Genomic DNA, 24,403 nt, shown 5'->3' on the forward strand with positions numbered 1-24,403 from the left:
TACATAAATCAATGGAATATGATTGGGAGTCCAGAAAGAAACATTCACACTTTAATTCACACAATTAACGTAAAAATTTTAAAACACAGGTATAAATCTTCATGACCTTGGATTAGGCAATGGTTTCTTAGATGTAACACCAAAAGCACAAGCAGCAAAAGAAAAAAATAAGTCGGAAGTCCTCAAAATTAACAGCTTTTGGGTTTGAAGGATATCAAGAAAAATTGAAAAGACAACCCACAGAATGAGAGAAAATGTTTGCAAATCATATATCTGATAAGGGACTTGTATCTAGAATATGTAAAGAATTCCTACAACTCAATAATAAAAAGACAAATACCCCAATTAAAAAATGGGCAAAAGACTTGAGTAGATATTTCTCCAAAGAAGATATACAGATGGCCACTAAGCACGTGGAGAGATGCTCAACATCATTAGCCATCAGGGAAATGAACGTCAAAACCACAGCAAGATACTACTTCACACTCACTAGAATGACTATAATCGAAAAAGACAGTAACAAGTGTTGGTAGTGTGGAGAAATTGAAACCCTTGTACATTGCTGGTGGGAATGTAAAATAGTGCAGCCACTTTGGAAAGTAGTCTGGCAGTTCCTGAAAAAGTTAAACATAGAGTTACTATATGATCAGAGTAGCCAAATGATACCACTCCTAGTATGTACCCAAGAGAAATGAAGACATATTGCCATACAAAAACTTTTACATGAATGTTTGTAGCAGCATTATTTATAATAGTCAAAATGTGGAAACAAGCCAAGTGCCCAACAATTGATGAATGGATAAATAAAATATATTCCATACAAAGGAATATTACTTGGTAGTAAAAAGGAATAAAGTACTATCTCATGTTACAACATGGATGAACCTGAAAATATGCTAAGTGAAAGAAGCCAGACACAAAAGGCCACATATTGTATGATTCTATTTATATAAAATGTCAGAATAGGGCTTCCCTGGTGGCGCAGTGGTTGAGAGTCCGCCTGCCGATGCAGGGGACACGGGTTCGTGCCCCGGTCCGGGAAGATCCCACATGCCGCGGAGCAGCTAGGCCCGTGAGCCATGGCCACTGAGCCTGCGCATCCGGAGCCTGTGCTCCGCAACGGGAGAGGCCACAACAGTGAGAGGCCCGCGTACCGCAAAAAAAAAAAAAGTCAGAATAGACAAACCCATAGAGACAATAGATTAGTGATTGCTTAGGGCAAGGGCTGGGGGGCGTGGAGGGAAAATGGGAAGTGACTGCTGAGGGGTGTGGGGTTTCTCTTTGGGGTGATAAAAATGTTCCCAAATTGTGGTGATGGTTGCACAACCCTGTGAATATACTAAAAACCACTGAGTGGTACACTTTAAATGAGTGAATCTTAAGTTATATGAGTTATACCTTAATGGAGATACATTCTATCATCTCATACACACACACACAGCCTTCAGCCCTGGACTGATTTGTATGCTTCCTGTTTAGCTGCCCCTCCCCACCAGCCCCAGCTGGGTCCCAGGCTGCCCTCATGACCTACCATTGCTATCCCTACTCACACACTTGTGCTTTCCTGCCCCACAGCACTTCGGGACAATCCTGTGCTTCCCTGGAGGGTGTCTGGGACTCCAGAGCCCTTTCTCAGGACTCCTCTAAGCACCAAGGGTTGGAAAAAGCATGCTGAGGTACATTTCAGACCTTGTGTCCTGGGTGGGTGTGGGCAGCAGGACCCCTGTGAAGAGGTCGTATGCCACTCCTTGATCCTGGGTCACGATCCCAGCTAGGCTCCACTAGTGACTCCCAGAGCTGGGAGAGTCAGCCCAGCACCCTTCGCCAACCCTTAGCCCTAGCCCCTTTCCGCAGGCTACCTGAAGATATGGGGTCGGGGGTTAGGAAGGAAAGGAAAAGTGCCTCAAAGAACTAAATGGAGTGTTTGGGGGAGAGGGCGTGTGAAGAAGGAACAGTTGCCATGAGTCAGTAGGGGAGGAGGTGAGCCTCTCAGGGCCCCCCGCCCAAGAGCCCTCCCTTGCCCCCTTTGTTGCTCACAAGCACGGCGACTGGTCCTCTTACACAGGCTTTTATTCAGGAGTCAGGGGCTGCCTCCCTTCCCTGGTCCCTTCCTGCCCCACCCATAGAACTCCTCTCAGATGGGGGTTGTCCTTCATCTGCCCCTCACGACACCCGCTGCCTGCTAAACAGGAAAGTTAGGGGACCGGATACTCAGGGAGAACCTTTACCTTGCCCAGGCAGACAACCTAAGGCCAGGCAGGCAGGGACCTCCCCAGAGTCCTCACTCACCGCCCCCCCCAGACTGAGATGGGAGGAACAGAAGGGGTCCAGACACATGCAGTCAGTGGGCAGCAACCTGAGCTCGCAGTGGCCAGGCCCCATGCCCCCAAAGATGTCTGTGGATGAGGCACATGCCCTGCAGCCTTTCCCTTCCAGAGGGACTTCAGCCAAGAAACGTCTTGTTTGGCGGGCTGGGGACAGGGTGGGGGAGGTGGCAGGAGGACAGCTGACCTCTTCACCCTGGGAAGGCAGGAAGCACTCCTGGGAACAGCCTTAGACTCCAATGGCTCAAGGAAGAGGCCAGGGGACTGGAAGGGGCTGAGGGGTTCCTGGGAAGCCCTGCGATCTTCTGTCCCTGGAAGAGCAGGACTGTGGCCACAGGACAGCTGGAGAGTGGGCATAGGCCACAGGAACACTGCTCAGAACAATCTGCAGCTGGCTGAGGGGTGGACCTCCCCAAAGGCAGAGGCATCCTGGGGCAGTGCCAAGGATTGTCCCTGTCGAGGCCTCCTGAGGGCACAAGGCCTCTGGCCTGGAGTCTGGCTGGGGTGAAGGGGGCTGCTGGGCCACAGAGAGGACCTTCCAGGAAGCTGTGGTCTCTTATTGGAGAAAGACAATCCAGAGTGGGCATGAGGCTAGGGTCCCCCCCATGAGGCCTTGCCTTTGAGTGATGACCCCTTCAGAAGATTCCAGCCAGCACCAGGGGAGGCAGTAGCAGCAGTCCCAGGAGGAGGCCCCAGCCGTGCCCAGGGCTCGAGTTCAACCCTGACTTGATGCCATGCTTTTCAGGGCCCTCTGCACCTGCAGGAAGGGAGAGGCTTTGCCTCAGCCTGGAGACAGCTCTGCCTGACCTCCCACCCACCCTACCAAGGCATGCACGTGGGGCCCAGCAGCCAGGGAGGAAGCTCCTACTCGGAGGTGCATGCCCCGCCGTGCCTATATCATCTATACTAGAGGCAGGGTGCTGACATTCTGGAGCCAGGAGGGAAGGTAGGATGGGCGCTACAGGCCTTACCTGGCAAGGAGGACTGCAGGGCCAGGGTACGCCCACCCATGGCATTAGCGGTGGCAGAGGCACTGGGGGAGTTGGACAGGGACTTGGAGGAGGTGTGTCCCTTGTGCTCCAGTGTGGCCTGCAGCTCACCTGGCTTGTCCTGCGCTGGAAAAACTGAGGCCAAGGTCTCACTGGAATGAGGCGACTCGGCCTCAGCCTCGCCCTCCTCCTGGGAGTGGGGTAGCGGCTCCCATGTCCCCGTCAAGGACATCTTGGGCTGCAGAGAACTCTCTGGGCTCCTGGAGGGCATTCTTGTACTGCTGGCCTCTTTATCTGCTGATTTGGGGGTAGGATCATGGGTTGATTTGGGGAGGGTAGCCGGTCTCTCATCCAAGTAGAGTAGGCTGTGAGTTGCCAAAAAGGAAGGGACCTCAGTTGCTAAGGAAGGTGGAGCCTCTGTTGCCATGGAAGGGGAGTCTTCTGTTACTAAGGAAGATGGGGCCTTGGTTTCTACAGCAGGTAGAGCGTTTGTTGCCAGGGAGCCTGAGACCTCTGTTACCAAGAAGGATGGAGTTTCCGTTGCTAAGGAAGAAGTGATACCCTCTTTCCTAGAGCCTGAGGCTTCTGTTGCCAGGGAAGATGGGGCCTCAGTTACTAGGTAAGGCAAATCCTGAGCCTCTTCCGGGCCTCTGATGAGTTCTGATAAGAGAGACAAGGCCTGGCATTAGTGCTGCAAGCAGGACCCCGCATCCCTCACCCCACCGCAATCAAGGTGAGGTGATCAAATGTCCTACAAAGACACACAAACACACATGCACACACCCTCTCCAGCGAATATGTCCCTCATTGATAATACATGTTATTTCTTGTGACTGACAGTTGCCCCTCCATCCACCTCCTTGTCCAAGTCTTCCCCTCTCTACACACGCATTTCCACTTTTTCAGGGGGTTTCTCCCGCTGGATTCCTGTTCCTAAAACACCCATCGCATTGCAGGCCTGGCCTTTGGAGTCCCTCTGACCACCCATCTGGCCACGCCCCCCACCTCCACCCCCACACCCCCTGTGCTCAGGGGCCCCCAACTCTCCTCTACCCTCTGCTTGGAGGGTAGAAAGCTGTTCACTTGGAATGCCAGGGCGCCAAAGTGGTGCGCAAGGAGGGCAAAGCAGGTAAAGCGGGCTTGGGAACCCGGATGGGGTGGGGCCGCTGAGGGTTCCTCCCCTGGCCCACGCACCACTCTGGAGTCTTGGAAGACACCAGACCATCCAGTAGGCGTCCCCTGCCTCACCTGCCTCCCCCCACCCCACCCCACCCCACCCCACCCCACCCCGGACTCACCACACAGGGAGTTTTCACAGTGGTAGCCCAAGGGACATTGGGAGCATGGAGTTCCCTCCTGGTAGGGCCTCTGCCCCTTCACGTTCCCCCTGCAGGAGGTGAGGAGGATGCTGGGGGGAGGGGTGTCCCTGCCAACCCCTGTCCCTATCCCTCATACACACACCTAGTCTGGAAGCGCTCCCTGGGTCTTACTTGCCCTACACTAACTTGCCGGGCCAGTAAGAGCAGACTCCCATGGGTGCCCTCGCAGCTCCTCCAAGGGTATAGGGTATGGACCCCAGATTGGCCCCCTTCCTCCTCCTTAGACTGTGTCCAGCTCAGCCCTCCCCTTGGCTCTGCCCACCCCCTTCCCCCAGGGCTCCCTCCCCACTCACGGGGGCTCATAGTTGCAAACCAGCAAGTGGATATCGGTCTCCTCAACGCCCTGGAGCTTCTCACAGAAGTGGGCACCACAGCCAATCCTCTCTGTCTTGGCCCAGACCACCTGAAGGAGGGAAAACCCAACAGTTTAGCCTGCACAAGATGGCTCCTAGCTAGTGTCTCTCTACATCAGCCTTCTATGAGTGAGGAGAGGAGGAACCCTATATGTAAGATCCAAGTCTCTGAGGACACACAGCTTCAGGACAAAACTCTGAACAGGGGGCTTGGGGGGAAATTTGTCCCAAGCAGCCTACTCTCCTCTACCAACCACACACAGTATTTCACTAGGACTCTCCCTCTGAAAACCTTCCCCTTTGATAGACCCTCATGAATTCTTCCTGTGGGCTCCTTCTAGAGGCCCTTGCATTTTTTTTTTTTTAATCTTTTTTTTTTTTGCGGTACATGGGCCTCTCACTGTTGTGGCCTCTCCCATTGCGGAGCACAGGCTCCGGATGCACAGGCTCAGCGGCCATGGCTCACAGGCCCAGCCGCTCCGCGGCATGTGGGATCTTCCCAGACCAGGGCACGAACCCGTGTCCCCTGCATCGGCAGGCGGACTCTCAACGACTGCGCCACCAGGGAAGCCCTAGAGGCCCTTGCATTTTAAACAAGGGATATAACAAAGGAATGAATCTCAAATGGGAGAATCTTAAACATCAGCAACAAGCAAAGGCCAAGGAAGGGAACAGGAGGAGCCATTTTGGAAGTAAAACTTCCCCCCAAATCACAAGTAAGCAGGGACCTGCCCTGCCATTTCTAAGTGCGGGTCTCCTAACTGGTAGAAGGCGTTCTGTCTTAAGTATAAACTTTAAAAAGTCAAAACAAACTTTGTGCCCTGCCATTGGCTGAGACAAGCCAATATAGCCTCCCTTTGCTATTTCTAGGCCCAGTCTGCCCAGGAGTCACTCAAACTGAGGCCCGTTTTTTGTTGTGAGATCTGGCTCTTGCTGTTAATTCTGCACAACTCCCCAGGATTGGGGTCTTGCTGCTTGAATCAGCTGAGAGTTCCCGAGGGACCACTGTCGAGCATCTCCCAGGCAGAAATGACCCCAGAATGCACAAGCACTCAGCCTTAGAGAACACAGGGGTGGAGATGGGGCAGCTCGACTCCTGCTGGGCACTGACAGCAATTCCTGCAGGAGGATGTATGTACGGGGAGTGTGAGAGGTGGCAGGGAAGAGAGAGAAGGGGGCAGGGAGGGCTGGGGCCTCACAACTTCCCGATCTGGGTGGGTGATGTTAGGATTTCCTTCTCTAAAGATCAGCACTAAAAATACCACCCAAAGAAACACTGGAAAATGGAATTGGTGGATATGGGTGGGAAGATGGTTGGTTCATTTCCTTTTTCTTTTTTTAAAATTTGTCATGTTATTGTTTGAACAACAAATAAGCATTGGGAAGAAAAAAAAAGAATTCAATAACACTAATGTTAATTCCCCTACACACACCCCTATGCCCCTTGTCTGCAAACTCAAACTTTCAAAATGCAGTAAAACCCTGACATAGCAAGAGGCAGGAAATGCTCTCGGAAGGCTCTCTGAAACGTTCACTTGGTGACAGCTTACTCTCTTATTTCGCATGTAGTTTTTCAAGGCAGAAGAAAAATTGTGTATTTGCTTTATCAGTCCCTGGCAGATTGGAAGCAGCAACTTAGACACTCTGAGAAATGACAAGAGGGACAGTGAGAGAGAGAAGACCGAAGGCAGGGGGAAGCCCTTCACTGCTGGGGCAAACAGCCGTGTGTAACCTCGGCCAGAGGACAAGACTGCTTAGAGCTCGATCAGGATCGCCTGGCACAGTAACTACCTTCCAGGAAAAAGGCTCTGGGACACCTAATTCAGGTCTCTTCAGGACCAGGAGGCCGAGAGGGGCCGCCTAGGTTTTCAGAAGATTGTGGTTTTTAAAGAGACAACTGAAAATGGTTTAGACAGTCTGAGAAGCAGACTTCGTTGGGGGCCTGGACAACACATGAATTCCTGTGGAGAGATGACTTTTATGAAGGATGCAAACGGGGCTTACGGACTCCCGGGCTCTGACTGGAGAGGTGGCCCCGCCCGGCCCTTCCCGGCCCCGCCCATTGCCCTGTGGCCCCGCCCGCCCGTCCAGCTTCGCACCTGCGTGTAGTGGCCGCACATCTGGCCTGTGGCGCAGGTGGCGGCGCTGAGGTTGTAGTGCTCGCGCTCGTGGTGCCACTCCTCCATGGCCAGCGGCACGTCCAGGCCCTCGTCCGTGATGGCGAACAGGTTCTCGCCGCGACGCCCGCGCTCCTTGTTGTGGCCCCACACGCACTGCTGCGCATAGGCCTTGGCGAAGGCGGCCAGCTCCTCGTCCCACCTCTGCGGGTCAGGTTGCGAGGGGGAGGTGAGGATGCCTCGGGCTCAGTGGAAGCGGGAAAGGAGGGTGGGAGAGGGAGGTAAGGATGTCCAAATTGGGTGAGGATCAGAAAAGAAGGTGGAGGGTGTTCTGGGGGGCCTCTGGAGGCCGAAGACCCTCCCCTCCTTGCAGGGTGACTCGTGGACATGATCTGGAACACAGCTGTGCTGATGGGGCGCTTCTGTGGGGAGGTGGGAGGGTACCATCCCAGGCCATGGAGTTAGGCAAACTTGGGACCATTCACCAGCTGTGTGGTTTTAGACAGATTGCCTAACTTTCTGAACTCTCATAGGACTTTGGGAAGAAAAAATGAGATGATGTTTTTGATAATGGGATTATTAATTAATACTAATATCATTCTATTTGCAAGGTGGGTGGTGATGCCCCTGCCAGGGCTGCCTGAACTGTTCTGAAGCACACACGATGTCCAGTGAGATGTTCCGGGGCTGGGTTGTTTATTCAGCCATTCCACTCCCTCTACCCACCCACCAGAAATCTTACTTGAGGGGCCAGCACCCCCTTTAACCTCCCACTCTCCCCTTGGGATAGCCCAGCTTTACCAGCTCTGGGCTTCCCTCCCAGTTGCTCTCTTGTCAACTGGACAACCCCTTTCCCCAAGAAAATTAAGTGTGTGTGTGTGACCCTCGCTGAGAGGCCTGTTTTCAGAGCCTTGGTGGCCTAAAGAGCTGTCAGGTCCCAAAGGCAGTGTTCTCCAGGGAGGACCTCAGGTGAGATGGTGGGAGGGGGCATTTCAGGTTAGAGGGCCTCTGAGGTTCTGTGTCCCAGGCTGGAAGGATGGGCCCAGTGTGGGTGGGAAGACAGATTAACAAGGCATCTGACCAAGAGATTGAGGAAGGAGGCCTGGATCCCATTAAACTGTCCTTGGCCTCTCCTGGAAATGGATGGCCTGGCAGCAACTCTTGCTCCACCCTCTGGGGGTCTGCCAGCTGTGGGAGCCAGACAGCCCATAAAGTACCAAGAGCTTGGGTGACCCTGAGGGGAGGGGGCTGTGTGGCCACACCCACCCCCCCTCCCAGGGTTCTCAGGAGCAGCTGCCTGGGGTACGGATGGGAGCATTGGGCTGGGATAGTAAAATGCTGTAAACTCAGGTGAATCCCTTTCCCTCTGTGGGCATTTTTGTCCCAAGTCACTGGTCCCTGAGGCTCTCTCAAACTGGTAGTAGTGGAGGATAGGGAGCGGGAAAGGGGCAGGGTGCTGGGGACCAGGCTCAGGGTGTCTGGGATGACCTTCGGGGCTCCAGACTAGACTGTAAGCTCCTTCAGCATGTCTGGCCCAGTGCTGGCCCAGAGCAGGTGCTCAACAGACATTTCTCAGCTGTTGATGACTGAGACACAGCCCTGCTTAAAGCAGTCTCTCCTACAGAGCTCGGCTGTAATTTCCATCCTGACTGGATGCCTGGAGTCCCACCATTAGAGAGTCATTCCTGTGAGTCTTAAGGCTTCTCAGTTGTCCAGAGACCCCTGTGGAGGTTCAAGAGTCAAGGTACCCACCCTCACTGGCCACTTGGTCACCATCTGAAAGCAAGTCCATTCATTCATCCACTCACTCATTCATTCAACAGTCCTGAGCACTATGCCAGCCCTGGGGTGACAGCAAGGACTAAGAAGCCCAAGTTCCCAGTGTCATAAACTGTTAACTGGGCCACCATGTGGTAACTGACAGATATGCGATGGGTAGTATAGGGGCACCAAAAGAGGGCCATTTAGTGCAACCTGAGGATGGAGAAGGAGACATTAAGCTAAGTGTTAAAAGATGAGGCATTGGCCAGGTGGAGAGGGGAAAGGCATCCTGAACAGAGGGCAAACATGAATAAAGGCATGGAGACGGGAAACGTTTTGGTGGGGGAAAGATAAGCTGCTCGGGTTACTCAAGGAGAAAGTGTGAAGGAGAGGAGGCTGGAGAGGTAGACAAGGCCAGACACATAGAGTGGGGCTTCTCAGGAGCTGGGGCTTTATCTGGAGGCAGCAGGGAGCCAATGCGAGCCATGGAAGGGTTTTGAAAAGGGTCAGGCCAGTGTGTTGGATCATTCATCCTGGTAGTAGAAGCCAGAGGCTGAGAAAGCAGGTAGAGGCTGTTCTAGAATTCCGTGGGAAAAGAAATGAAAGACTGAACCAGGGTTGTGTCAAAGAGGTGGCGGAGGGGTGGGGGGGAGATAGGATTCAAGAAAAATTGAACCTTCTGGGAGGTAAAAGTGGTGATGATTAGACTTGGAGGCTGAGGGAGAGAGAAGAATCTGTGATAACCCCCACCTGCTTCACCCTGGATCCATTCCCTCTTTTGTTATCAAACACTTTTTGCGCACTTACTGTGTGCCAGGCCCTGTTCTAAATGCTTTACATATAGTCACTCATTTCATCCTTTCAACCACTCTACAAGGGAGTTATTACAGTGTTATCATCCCTGATTTACAGTTGGGGCACAGAGAGGTTAAGTAACTTGGCTGAGGTCACATAGCTAATAAATAGCAAAGTCAAGATTTGAACCCAGGCCATCTGACTCCAGAGTCTCTGTATTTACCACTGCTGAAGCTGAGCCTATGCCTTGTCCCAAATTTATCCTAGTGTCCCAGTCCAGCCTTATCTCCCCCTCCTCAGATCACTTCCTACCAGGCAGCAGCATATCCCATCAATATCTGAACTGCTTCCTAGAATGTTGCCCCACTCCTGAGGTCCATCTCTGTCTACAAAGCAGCTTGCAGCCTGTGTAGCCCCCAGCCTCAGCCAGCAAGACTCTAGGGCATCAGGGACCTACAGATGGGGAAACTGAGGCCCAACAATGTGTTCCAGGCCTCAACTGGGGAACTGTTGGCAGAGCTGGTAACAGAATCGGGAGCTCCTAGTTTGTTGTCTGCAATTTCTGGTTGCCAAGGCCGACAGGGCTGTGAAGGGTGGTGCTGTGTGCATCCGTGGAGCCCTTCCTAGATCTTTTTCATAGGTCATCCTGTCTGACCCTCAGGGCAGGGACTGCCCGTACCATGTGATCAGGAAACAGACGCCTTTGAAGGTAAAGGGTCCACCCAGAGTCACTTCAGCTGATTGGACAGAGCTGTTAGAACTCTGGTCTTGGACGCCTGGTGCAACCTTGCTCTCAGGCAACAGCTAGGGGGTCCCTGGACACTGCCCCTCACCTAAGGGTGACTGGAGAATAAGGGCCAGTGTAGCCCTCAGGGAGGGCAGGAAGGGGGTGAATTTCTCGCTTTATCTCTTTCATGTAAATATACCTTACTATACTAAAAATATATGTATGTGTACTTCTTTTAGATTTCATTTTCCCCCATTCAATATTATATCTGTGAGATTCTGTCCATGTTGATATTTATGTAGCTCTAATTATGACATCATTTTACAGATGGGAAACTGAGGGTCCTTACTAGGTTAAGGGACTCACCCCAAATCACAGGCCTTGTGAGTGGTCGAGACAGATTTTGATCTGTGTGATTCAGAGCCCTGTCTACTTCTGGTTCCTGTTCTCACCCCACCTCCTTAGTACATCCCTCCTACCCTGGGTGCTGGGATTCATCCTGCTGCCCTATTTTTTCTTCTCATCTCCTTGGAAGGTATCTGAAAGATCGTTTCACCAAGGTGTTAGGAACTTCCTGTGTTCCCCCTCCCAGGGGCACATGCATTTTAGGAAGTGCTGGGAAGGGGTCATTGGATCAGGGAGCAGGGCTTTCAGGCCTGGGTCTACCAGCTATGGGACATACAAGCCCCTGAGGGACCAGCAAGTCTCTCTGAGCCTCAGTTTCCTCATCTGTATAATGAGGCTGCTTATGGGGGCCTGTGAATTCTACAATGTCAGGGACTCTGTTCCTGCCGGAAAGATGAATCCCCGAGATAGCTTCCACTCACGCCGTGAAAGGGGTTGGTGGGGGCCCTGGCCACACTTACCATTTGCAGCATGTTGGCGGCCGGTGGGGACACCTGGGATCGGTAGAGATTGTGCAGCTCCACCATCACGTGTTTTTCATCATCACTGAGGGCTCCGGCAGGGCCCATGGCAGCCCCCAGCAGTAGCAGCGGCAGCAGCAGACGGGCCAGGAGGCTGCGGAAGTTGTGCATGTTGGCCAGTCCTCTCTGCCTCTCCCGTTCAGGGGTCTGGCAGCTGGAGTTAAAGTCCTTCCCACACAAGCACCACCCTGGCTGGGGCGGGCGGGAGGGGCTGTGTCTGGTGGCCTGGCCCAGTTCAAACAATGTCTCGGGGAGGGCTGGGTGCTTGGGTCCCGACCAGAGTTGCGTCCACTCCCAGCATTTATCTCCCCTCAGAGTCCTTGGCTAAAGCCTCCTTTCGCTTGGTAACAGGGGCTCAGGCCAAGAGCTGTGTGAGTTCCGCAGTCCCTCCTGAGTTGTGGACAGGTCTCCAGGGGCAAAATCACAGTAACCTCTGCAACGACTGCTTGCACCCCAGGTCACACCCACTGGGTGCTGAGGACAGGTAACAAGAAGGGAGTCACATGGATCCTACCCCCAGAGGACTGGGCAAGGTGAGGAAGCAAAAGGCGGCGTGTGGCAGAATGGAGGAAGACAAGATGTATTTGGCAAAGGTTGGGCCAACCTAAGTCTGAATCCTGGTTCTTTCCTTTTCTAGCTGTGTTTTTGGCAGTTTTCTCAACTGAACCCGTGACAGTAATAGTACCTACCTAACGGAACTGGAAGGAGGATTAAATGAGATCAAATGTATAAAAAGCACCCAGTACAGTAACTGGCACATAGTAGGCTCTCAGTAACAGTAGACAACCACCCAGCCTTGGAATAGGCTTTTCACTATGGATACAGTTGTGGCTTGCATGTGCTTGAGGTGCTCATTTGGAAGTGGGATGCTGGGACCCTTCCTGCTCTGAATATGTAGAAAATAGAATGTGTCTGTTTTTGACATCAAGAGAGAGCAGAAAAGCAGAGTGGTGAGTGAGTTGATATAGCAGGAGCTCTGTGGTGGGTGTATTGGAAGGGAAATAGGCCCAGTGGCCAAGCACTTGCACTGTAATGACCATGCAAGGGCAGGGACCAAGGTCTTGGCCTTGGTCCTTGCCCTTGATGAGGTAGGAAGTGGGAACCAGTACTCTGGAGTTTAGCTGGGATCCTTGAAGCCTGCACTTTCAGTGAACTATACACATAAAACTGATTAAGATAGCCCAATGAGCAGCATTTATTCACCCATTCATTCATCTGTTCATTCAACAAAGATTTACAGAGCTTCTCCATTGTGCCAGGCACTGAGCTGGGTGAATAAGACAGAACTGGTGCCCACCATCACGAAGCAGGGAAACTGCCAGGAAACGTGTAGAGCATTGCGGTTAAGTGCATGGGGCTTATCATCTAGGTGGCCTTGGGCAAGCTATTTCCCTGCTTGCTGGCCTCAGTTTCCGTAAATTGGGCTTAGAACAGAACCTACCTCATAGGATGGTCATGAGCGTTAAATGAGTTAGTATACTGATAGGGCTTGGGATAATGCCTGGCACATACTAAGTGCTCATTGAGTTAGCCAGTATTCATTATTATTATTATTATTATTACAGGTGGGAGAAATTACAGGGCCTCAAGTTGTAGTAGAGAAAAAAATACAGCAGCCTGGCCTGGCTTTTCCTCTGGGGAGGAACCCCCTTGGCCTGGCGGATCTCACAGCTGGACGGGGAGGACAGGCACCCTTGGAGGGCAGAGGATGCAGACTGAGGAGGTGGAGAAGGAGCCTGGTTTGCCTGAGAGGGGAGGGTGAGATGGAACAAGACTGGGAGGCCGACCAGAGCTGGCCCGAGTGTTTGCGGACCGCTGCACGCAGCCAGAGGGCCCTACTCTGTACATGCACATGCCCACACAGTGCTCAGAGTCCTTGCTGTGTGGGTGACCTCATTTACTCCTCATATGACAGCTCTGAGGTGGGTCTCATAATCACCACACACAAGGAAACTGATGCTCAGTGAGGTGAAGTGATTTCCTCAATGTTGGGGGCTGGGGAGGGGTGCACCAGAGCCTGGGACCTGCCACTGGGGAGAGAGGGAGGTTGAGGGCAAGCAGACTGGGGAGAGAGAGGAATGGAGGACAGGAGGCGAAGTTAGGGGAGGAGGAGAGGGAGGGGTGGTGACAGATTTAAGCATATGCAGGATTGGCTGTGGTTTACATCAACTGTGTTTTTCTCTTTAACCAGAACTCAGGGGAAATTTATTTTGTGTTACTATCTATACATGCCTTAAATCGTTTCTTTTTTTTTGGCTGCACCGGGCGGCTTGCAGGATCTTAGTTCCGCGACCAGGGATTGAACCTGGGCCCCCACAGTGAAAGGGGAATCCTAACCACTGGACTGCCAGAGAATTCCTTAAATTGTTTCATTTTGAATAGCAATATAATTCCACAACAAAAAATTAAGCCAAAGAGGGGAAAAAAAAATTCCACCTCTAGTATTTGCTTCTCGTCTTTGAGCAGGTGCTACTCAAAGTGTGGTCAACAGCCCAGTGCCATTCTGCCAGATGTTCACTACTGCTTGTCAGCACAACAGGTGCAGAAAACAAGAGTGGGCATTGAGGAACTCTTACGGCAATTTGACATAGTTGTTTTATGTCTGCTGAACATCTTATTCAAAAATTGAGGCTTGCATCTTTTTTAAAAAATTAATTAATTAATTAATTATTGGCTGTGTTGGGTCTTCATTGCTGCGTGCAGTCTTTCTCTAGTTGCGGTGAGCGGGGGCTGCTCTTTCTCGCGGTGCGCGGGCTTCTCGTTGCGATGGCTTCTTTTGTTGCAGAGCAGGGGCTCTAGGCGCGCAGACCTCAGTAGTTGCGGCACGCAGGCTCAGGAGTTGTGGCTTGCGGGCCCTAGAGCGTGGGCTCAGTAGTTGTGGCGCACGGGCTTAGTTGCTCCGCGGCATGTGGGATCTTCCCGGACCAGGGCTCGAACCCGTGTCTCCTGCACTGGCAGGCGGATTCTTAACCACTGTGCCACCAGGGAAGTCCCCAGCTTACATCTTGTATATCTAGTTTTCATTTTGCTTTTCTAATAATAATAATAATTTTTTAATGTTTTATGTTGTTGTTTTAAGCTGCCCAGTTTGTGGTAGTTTGTTATGCAGCCCTAGGAAACGGATGTGGTCATTTTAATCGGTGTGCAGTGAGATCTCATTGTGGTTTTACTCTGCATATCCTAGTGGATAATGATAGTGAACATCTTTTCATGTGCTTATTTGCCATCCTCTTTGGTGAAGTGTCTGTTCATGTCTTTTGTTCATTTCGAATTGGATTGTTTTGTGTGTTTTTTGACTGTTTAGTTTTGCAAGTTTTAAAAAAAGTATAATTTTAGGGCTTCCCTGGTGGCGCAGTGGTTGGGAGTCCGCCTGCCGATGCAGGGGACCCGGGTTCGTGCCCCGATCCAGGAAGATCCCACATGCTGCGGAGCGGCTAGGCCCGTGAGCCATGGCTGCTGAGCCTGCGCGTCCGGAGCCTGTGCTCCGCAACAGGAGAGACCACAACAGTGAGAGGCCCGCGTACTGCAAAAAAAAAAAAAAAAAGTACAATTTTAGATGCTCATCCTTTGACGCATACATGTTCGTCGTTTATTTTTATGGTATTTTACAAAACTGTTGGTTTGTAATGGACTGGAAATTTTAAAAACACAAACTCATCCTTTACCACTGACAATTTGAGAAGCACAGTCCTAGTATGTTTCCTTTTTCTTCCCTTAATGAAGGAATAGCACATGTACAATGTTGGGTTGTGATTTTTTTTTTTCTAGGTAGTTATAATTTCTCCAACTTGCTCATATCTTTCCAACTACCACTTTGCAATGTTCGCAAAATATTCCACAGAGTAGCTGTGGTGTAACTTACCCCGTTCTCAAAGTTAGACATCAGGTAAGTCATTTGCCTTTGGGCACAAGGCTTTTTCTTATATTGTGGATATTATTTTCTTAGTTCCTATTCTCACCATTGTAGCTCAGCTTGCTCTTTTATTAGAATTTACACGTCAGGCTCAGGTCAGATTGCTGGATGCCACATTCCGTGTTCTCATGGAAACGAAAGGTCACCGGCACTGAATCCAAACCCTGGAAGCCTGGCTTTTGCAGTCCCAGCCACTTGATGGTACACAATTCACTGTATAGTGAATTATCTTTGTGTTTCTGGGTCAGGGAAGGAGAGGGAGTAGGGGAGATGGGAAATGGGGCAAAGAGAAAGGAGCAGAGGAGGGAGTCACACAGAGGTTCAGAGAACGGCTGGGGAGGGAGAGACAGACTGAAGGGCAGGGAGGCAGGGTGAGTGTCAGAGGAAGGGAGAGGAAAAGGGGGTCAAGAGAGTTCAGAGGTGAAAACAGGTCAGACACATCCACATTCTAAGCATGACTGTCATACATTAGCTGGGCAAATCATTTACCCCCTCAACCCTCACTTTGTTCATATGTAAAATGGGATAATACCACCTTCCTCAGAGACTTGCAGGGATGATTCAATAAAATTAATGTCAAATACGTAGCACTTGATAAATGGTAGCTGTTTTGAATCAGTGGAAAGAGGCAGGAGGTCCCCAGGTGCCTCAACAGGGGCAGAATGGGATCTGCTAACTAATTCCCTGGTCTAGGGTTTCTTGCTTTGGGAATAGGGACTAGGGGCTCTGAGGAGAGAGCATCCCCACCACAGTGGGGGCCACAACAAATGGCTCCAAAGAGGAGAGCCTAGCTGACCCAGCCAGCCCCGAATCATGACCAGGTCCCGGCGCCCAGCCCACTGGGGTCGGAGTCTCCCTCTCTCCCCTGAAATACCAAGCTCAGCTAAGGCCCAAAGCCTGCATCCCGGAGACTCTTGGCCTCAGCAGGGCTGGGCGCCTGGCCCAGACCTCCCCTGGGCCACTGGCTTCCTGGTGCAAATTCCTGACAGAGCACAGCTGTCCCAGGCCTTGCTGGGACACTAATGGGACATGAATGGCCCTCTGTAGGAGTGTGGGCCGGCTTGGTTTTGGAGCTGGGGTGAAGGAGCCTGTGGTCAGAATTGTGGGAGCTAAGTCTGGGCCAGCAGGAGGGCCAACTGGAGGTGTGTGTGTGACCAGCAGGAGGCCAGCCTCTACAGGTGTTTGTGCCTGCCCCCGTCACAGCTGTCTGGAGGCCAGGTAACCAGGGCGACGAGGACCAGAGAAGAGTATCTATGAGGATGGAGGATGGTGATGGCAACAAGGGAGTGGCTGAATGGTACACGTGGGACGGTGTGGATACCAGAATGAGGAAGGTCAGATATCCCCACAGGCAGCACCACCCCCTTCCTCCTGCCATTTTCCAGGCAAAAAATTCAAGCCATTTTCGTCTCCTGCCCGGCCTGTACGCAGTCTTCATCACATTGTCCTTCAGGTCCATTCCAATCTTCTTCTTTTTTCTTTTTTTTTGGCTGCATTGGGTCTTCGTTGCTGCACTCAGGCGTTCTCTAGTTGTGGCAAACAGTGGCTACTCTTCGTTGCGGTGTGGGCTTCTCACTGCGGTGGCTTCTTTTATTTCGGAGCACGGGCTCTTAGGCACGCGAGCTTCAGTAGTTGCAGCATGCGGGCTCTAGAGCACAGGATCAGTAGTTGTGGCGCACGGGCTTAGTTGGTCCGTGGCATGTGGGTTCTTCCAGGACCAGGGATCGAACCCATGTCCCCTGCATTGGCAGGCGGATTCTTAACCACTGTGCCACCAGGGAAGTCCCAGTCCCTCTTCTTTAAAAATGTATTTATTATGAAATGCTTAAGGCATAGGAAAGTATAGATGATAATATAATGAGCACTCATCTAGCCACCACCTGGCTTCGGAGATAAAACATGGAAGCCCCTAGTGTCCCTTCTCTGATCCTAACACTCACCTTCCCAGGCATACCACTGTCTGAATTTGTTCGACATTTGCATGATCTCCATTGTACTTTTACTATACATTCCTTATCCAGGCACAATATGAAATATTGTTTTGTATGTTTTAAAAGGTCAGCGCTGTCCAGAGGAACTCTCTATGATGGTGGAAATGTTATCTGCACCATCCAGTATGGTAGCCACTAATTGCATGTGGTTATCAAGCACTTGAAATGTGGCTAGTGGGGCTAAGGAACTGCATTTTTATTTTAATTAATTTAAGCTTAGATAGCCACATGTAGCTTGTGGCTACTGCATTGGACAGCATGGGTTAGATCCTTCTAAAACTTGTTTTTCCCTTCTTTCCCTCTTCCCTCTTTCCTTCCTAAGATTTCTTGACATCGAGGCATGTAGAGCTCCCTGATCATTTTCCCTGCTGTACAGTATTCTACTATATGAATACACAGCCATCTACCTGTTTTCCTACTGATGGACATTTGGGTTGTTTCCTTTTTGTTTTGTTTTGTTTTCAATAATACAAACGATGCTGCAGCAATGCTTTTTGTACATATCCCTGCTGGTCTTTCCCAACTTTATTTCTAGTGCCTGCTGTGGCAAACAGTCCCATGACCCTGATGTGGGTTATTCCACAGCCTCCTAGCTAACTGCCTGGCCCCCGGTCTCTGCCCCCCCCCATTCCCATTCCTCTCCTGGCACCTGTCAGCAGCCCAGCCAGGCTGATGATACTCAAACACCACTTTCATCCTGTGTCATTCCTTCTGAGGAACTCAATGGCTCCCACTGCATGGCATCTGATCTCACAACCTGGCCCTACCCTAGGACTCGCTGTGTTTGCCAGCCTCCTTCTGGTCCTCTGCACACATCATGCTCTCCCTACCTCTGTGCCTTCATTTTCCATGCAAAGCACCCATTCTGGAATATCTATTTTCCTGCCCCTCGTCCACATACCTAAGTCCTTTAACATATTTGAGGGTCCAGCTCAGGCCTCACGTTCTCTGGGGTAGTTTTCATCCTGCAGCATTCATTCAGGAAACGCTCGTGAAGAGCAGTGTCCTCATGGAGCTCACAGCCTGGCTTTCACCAGCAACTCCAGTCCACCCCTGCCCCCCACCCCCTGCTCCCAGCTTTCTGCACTCCCCTGGCAGCTTAGCATGGATGAAGCTTTGGAATCCAGGGAGGTGTGGGTAAGGCCAGTTATGCCAACCACCTGGGAGGTATTGTCTCCCCAGTCAGATGGGCACCACCAGCCTCTGCCTCCAAGGCTCTCCCTTTTCTTTGCTTCTACCTGTGGCCACTCTCTCCATTTTCTGATGGGCACAATCTTTACATTAATGTTTCTCTGTGTTATATCTCCATTCTGATTTCGGTCAAGTCTGGAAACCGTTCCTTCAGGTGGCTTTGCATCTAATTCATCTTGTATTGATACGGTTTAATTCTCAGAGAGCATCTTACTTCCCAGTATTTAGTTCTTAAAGTGCACTTTACACTTGATCCCCATGTCTCCACAACAAGATTTTTAAACCTCAAGGGGCTGGGACCACGTTCTTTTCTGTAACCCCAAGGATATCTAGACTAAAACATAACACGTACAGCCAGCCCTTGGTGCTCTGCACAGCTCGACTCAAGATGCCTGGAGACTGGCAGAGGACAGACCTGCAGGCACTGGGGGTCGGGCAGGAGTTGGGGAGCCTGAGGGCCAAGAAGTATCTTCTGGGCCAAGACAGTTCTCTCCGAAGCCTCGTAAGTATGCTGTTGGCTGCACATCTGTGTAGAGTTTTGTCCTCAGCCAGGAAGGGATCTGTGTGGGTGGAAGGAGAATGTGGCTGCCTCTGTCCACATGATCCGCCTTAGGGAACCAGAGGGCAGGAGAGCAGCATGGGGCCTCTGACAGAACATTGAAGGACCCAGCCTCTCGAAGGAGCTGGCGATGAATTCAGCTGAAAAGAACGAGCTTTGTCCTTGTTCCACAAACCCGGGCCAGACAGGGTGAAAGAAAGCATTAAATGCTGGGAGCCAGCAAAGAGGATGAAGGCTGAGCTTGGTGGGAGGCTGGGAGGTGATATCTTCAGGTGATTTTTACCGAGGGTTCAGGATGGAACTGGGCTAAGGGGAGCCAAGGAGAGGACTATGCAGGGTACTGGGGAGCAGAAAGACAGTATTTCCATCAACCTAAGAGGATTGGTGGTTGGGAGCACTGGGTGGGTTCTTCCACTCTTGATTCAGCCACCAACTACGGGCCTCAGCTTTACCTATTCATAAAAAGGGAGGGGGTGATTAGAGAACCTTTGGGGTCTGGTCTAGCTCTGTGATTTCAAGGATGGCTCTTGAGGCTGGAGGAGGGCTGTCCACAGTGGAGGGCAGAAGCTAACTGTGAGAGAGGACACAGGCTGAGGATGAGAGGAAAGTGGGAGAACACACCGAGTCCCTGATCTGTGCAGGGACAGAGCTGGGCCCTTCACATACCTGGTCTCAGGTAGCTTTATACGGATGTTCCGAAGACAGGATTAGCTGCATTGATTTAGGGATGAGGAAACCAAAACCAGAGAGGTCAGTGGAACTCCCGAAGGTCAGTGTCCCAGCAAGCCAGAAGTGGGATTCCTACTGAGGCCTTTGGCTCCTGAGTCCCTGGCCCTTCCACCTCAGGGGGAGGCTCCTGAGGGGCAAGGAGGCCCTGTGTGTGGGTATGTGCCTGAGTGGATGAAAAGGAAGGGACTATTGAGTTGGCTTTTACACTAATGCTGTAGTTTCTTAGATTTACAAGGTTTTCATTAACTTAAGTTTTCAGTACTTTCACTTTGTGGGGATGGAAAATAAGGATTTTTTTTTTTTTTAAACAAGAAGATGGAATATGGTAGGAAGTTGAGAAAATATGAGTTCCTGATCAGGACAGAGTGAAGACAGAGAAAGTCGACTCGAGGTCAGGAAGACAGGGAGAGAGAGTCTCAGCTGTCTACCTGGTGAGGAGGATCCTCAGGTAAGAAAGTGCAAAGATGGGGCTTTTGTGGCAAGTGCTAAATGGGTTGCATAAGTCAATACTTCGTTAATATGGTAAAACGTTAGCATTTGTAAAATCTTAGTGGTGGGTACAGATGCTGTTAGAATTGAGAATGTACCCAGATTATACACAAACAAACAAAAGGTTTGGCCAGAGCTGCCATGTTAAGCATGAGATATTGAAAAGAAATGGCAGGGTAGCTACAGAAATATATGAAAGAAAGGAACATGTATGTGATTGATGAAAACCAAGTCTAGAAAAAAATGTAACCCAAGGAACAGAAAAAAATTTTCCTACAGCATTTTGAACTACAGAAAAATTTAACGGGACTTCCCTGGTGGCGCAGTGGTTGAGAATCCGCCTGCCAATGCAGGAGACATGGGTTCAATCCCTGGGCTGGGAAGATCCCACATGCCAAGGAGCAACTAAGCCCGTGCGCCACAACTACTGAGCCTGCACTCTAGAGCCCGCGAGCCACAACTACTGAGCCCACAAGCCGCAACTACTGAAGCCCTTGCACTCTAGGGCCCACGTGTCGCAACTACTTAGCCCATGTGCTGCAACTACTGAAGCCCACGTGCCTACAGCCTGTGCTCCACAACAAGAGAAGCCACCGCAATGAGAAGCCCTCGCACCACAATGAAGAGTAGCCGCTGCTCACCACAATGAAGAGTAGCCACAGCTCGCCACAACTAGAGAAAGCCCGTGCACAGCAATGAAGACCCAACGCAATCAAAAATAATAAAATAAAATTAAAAAAAATTAACAACAACATGAATTCAAGAAGTAAGCAAAGGTGAAATGACAGAACGAGATAAAAAGGTAACAAACTGATGGCACTTTTATAAAACTAACATATCAGAAGTAACAAGAAACTGAGTAGATATGGCTGAAAAATAAACTGATATGGAGGGAAGACTTAAGATAATCATGGTAAATGAGAAAAAAGGTAAGTTTTTTTATGGTATTCATAATAAGACTACATTAAAGCCTTTTATTGTATTCCCTAGACCACCAGGTACAACACCCAACACATGGTATTTTAAAAATTATTGTTAGGGCTTCCCTGGTGGCACAGTGGTTAAGAGTCCGCCTGCCGATGCAGGGGACACGGGTTCGTGCCCCAGTCCGGGAAGATCCCACATGCCACGGAGCGGCTAGGCCCGTGAGCCATGGCCACTGAGCCTGTGCGTCCGGAGCCTGTGCTCCGCAATGGGAGAGGCCACAACAGTGAGAGGCGCGTGTACCGCAAAAAAAAAGAAAAAAAAATTATTGTTCAACTGTATCAAGTAAATGTAATTGTATATGCTAATACACAAAATGTCCAGTTCTAGATTCAGCATAAGATAGTATACCTCCACAGAGAGGCAAAAAGCTAGATGCTATTTTTACATATTTATAAGGCCCGAACAGGTTAATGTACATTCTTGACATCACAGATTTATTTCTGTGTTAATTCACTTTCAGAAAGCATGTATAACCATAATATACATGGTGAGAAAGTAATTTTATTCATATGTTTGGACATAAAAAATATCATTATGCAGTGTAATAATCCCAGTTGACAGAATCATTTTTTTAAAAAAAACAGATATATTAAGAAAGAATTCAAGAAAAGCAACAACCAAGCCCTGATCGGGCTCCTCTGTTTTGCCGGGTGGCACTGATTTACACCAGCTGTGTACAGTCATTTGTGAGTTCATTTCATGATCAGTGCCTGGCCGAGTTTGCTTTTATACATTACGGAAAGTCATCTCAACATTTGCATTTGTGCAAGCAGGCCTGCTAAAGAACTCTGCCTCTGCTTTGCAGGCAACTGAGAAAGCAGTTCATCTTTTTTTTTTCCCCCGTTTTATTTACATACTGAATATTTTTTTTTACCCTGTGATGACAGCGTAGGTACTGATCTCTGGATAGACACCGAAGTTCTACTATACACCATTTCAAAAGCTTAAATGGGGTTATTTTAGATGTCGGTGCAAATCTTTCCCCAAAAATAAGAAAGGACATTTTTATTCTGTTTGGGTAACTCTGAGATTTTTCTAAAGAGATTTAACCTAGAAGGCGTGAAAGTCAATCAGGCGTGAAAGTCAAACAGGGAATCTTCACTATCTTTGCCAAGAGTGGGGCCCCAAGGTCAGGCCAGCCTCCAGCCAGCCCACAAGCTGTGGGTAAATCGTGCGCTTCTCGGGCTGAGCTAAGCCCCTACACTTCCCTCCGCCCATGATGAACACAGAGAGAAAATGGCTCCATTCTTTGGAACCACAGACCATTGAGAGAACTTCGTAAGATGGCTTTTTTTCTTCCTTTTGAGAAAAAAAGGTAAGTATGAAAAAAGAGAAGACACTAGTCATAAAAGATCAAGACAATGAAACAAAGGAATAAATATAGAATCTGAAACAGAGAACCTAACAAATGGAAAAGAAAAAGTAGTCATTTTAAAGAAAATACAAACCACCTTCCCCAGAATGAAGAATGGAATTGCAACTCAAAAGAGCACACTTTGGGAATTCCCTGGCAGTCCAGTGGTTAGGACTTGGCACTTTCACTGCAAGGGCCCGGGTTCAATCCCTGGTCGGGGAACTAAGATCCCCCAAGCCACACGCAGTGTGGCCAAAAAAAAAAAAAAAAAAAGAAAGCGCACACCTTTTTCCAGGAAAAACTGATAAACAAGAAAGAAAGAATTCTTCAGGCACATAGATGAAGAAGAAGGAGGAGGACTTCCCTGGTGGCGCAGTGGTTAAGAATCCGCTTGCCAATGCAGGGGACACGGGTTCGAGCCCTGGTCCGGGAAGATCCCACATGCCGCGGAGCAACTAAGCCCGTGCGCCACAACTACTGTGCCTGCGCTCTACACCCCGCGAGCCACAACTACTGAGCCTGCATGCCACGACTACTGAAGCCTGCGTGCCTAGAGCCCGTGCTCCTCAACAAGAGAAGCCACCGCAATGAGAAGCCCGCGTACCACAACAAAGAGTAGCCCCCGCACGCTGCCACTAGAGAAAGCCCTCGCACAGCAACGAAGACCCAACGCAGCCAAATAAATAAATAAATACATTTATTTGGGGGGGGGGGAAGAAAAAAGAAGGAGGAGGAAAGGAGAAGAAGGAGAGGAAGAAGAATGAGGAGCAGGGGGGGAGGGGAGGAAGAATAAGAAAGAAAAAGAGGGGAGGAAGAATAAGAAAGAAAAAAAGAAAGGCACCTTCATTTTAAAGGGGAATCTTAGGCTGGCCTGTCTTGTCCCTACCAACAGTCAATGCTGCCAAATGACAATGGAGAAATGCCTCCGAAGTTCTGAGCAAAAGGAAATGTGATGCAAGAATACTTTACTCAGCCAAGTCATATTCAAGCACAAAGACCACAGAAACATTCTCAAATACAGAAGACACAGCGTTGATGAGCCATCCTTGAAAAACTTAGTGATGATTCAGCCAACTGAGAGTTTAAAAACAACTCAGGAATGAAGAAGTGATGGTAAAAGTACTGGTGATGAGTCACAAATCATTTTACATATAAAGTGAAGGCTAAATAACTCTGAGAATTATGGTTTCAGAGCAGAAGGAAAGGCAATAGACCCTGATAATGTCAATGTAGTTATAATTCACACAAATTGGGAAGTAGAGGAAGAGATGAGGTTGGTAAAAGAGCAGGCTATTCCCTTATCTTCAGAGCCTTGAACCATGACATCTAAAAAGGAAACCTTATTAAGAACAGCTGTAGTTTCTCAATGTTTCTCATCATCTTAACTTCACAGAGATCTTTTAGGAATTAATTTTTTTTTTTTTGTGGGAAAGAAATGTCTACTTCACTTTCTTTTTCTTCTGTTACATTCACATAAAATTGATGTAGTGTTTTTATTCTTTAAATGGCATGACTGGGCCCATTTTAATAAAAGCATTTCTATCTAGCCTTCTAACTAGAAATACCCTCGAGATACCTAGAATGCTGTTCACCTAAAGTCAGTAGTTATCGCTGGGTGGAGGTTTTCATAAGATCAAACTGTCTTCAATTCTTTATAAGATGAATCATTTTTATAGAAATAATAAAAGTCATTATTATGAAAAAATAAGATTGGTGAAATATCTATCTTCAACATGGTACCTAGAGGCTTGTCAGTTTGATTTATTAAGAAAGCCTAAAGTACATGTGTCATGTTGAAGGAATGTGCCCTAATACAATG

At 49.6% G+C, this 24,403-nt stretch overlaps 1 protein-coding gene across 3 annotated transcripts; it reads right to left on the minus strand.

Moving 5' to 3' along the window:
- Positions 1-29: 29 nt before the first annotated feature.
- On the minus strand, positions 30-11,502 carry PI16 (peptidase inhibitor 16). 3 transcript variants are annotated; one of them, XM_082662595.1, is made up of 7 exons: positions 11,312-11,502; positions 7,145-7,366; positions 4,986-5,095; positions 4,612-4,700; positions 3,296-3,973; positions 2,942-3,081; positions 30-614 (listed from the first exon to the last, which is right to left on the minus strand). In XM_082662595.1, the coding sequence occupies exons 1-6, from the start codon at positions 11,480-11,482 to the stop codon at positions 2,960-2,962; spliced, it is 1,392 nt and encodes a 463-aa protein (XP_082518721.1). In that variant the 5' UTR covers positions 11,483-11,502; the 3' UTR covers positions 30-614; positions 2,942-2,959. The 3 variants fall into 3 exon arrangements, with proteins under 3 accessions (XP_082518721.1, XP_082518722.1, XP_082518720.1); XM_082662596.1 differs by having other exon boundaries at positions 30-3,081; positions 3,425-3,973; XM_082662594.1 differs by having other exon boundaries at positions 30-3,081.
- Positions 11,503-24,403: the final 12,901 nt, after the last annotated feature.

The sequence above is a fragment of the Grampus griseus genome (genome assembly GCF_964374135.1).
Source record: "Grampus griseus genome assembly, chromosome: 10".
Taxonomy (NCBI): Eukaryota; Metazoa; Chordata; class Mammalia; order Artiodactyla; family Delphinidae; genus Grampus; species Grampus griseus.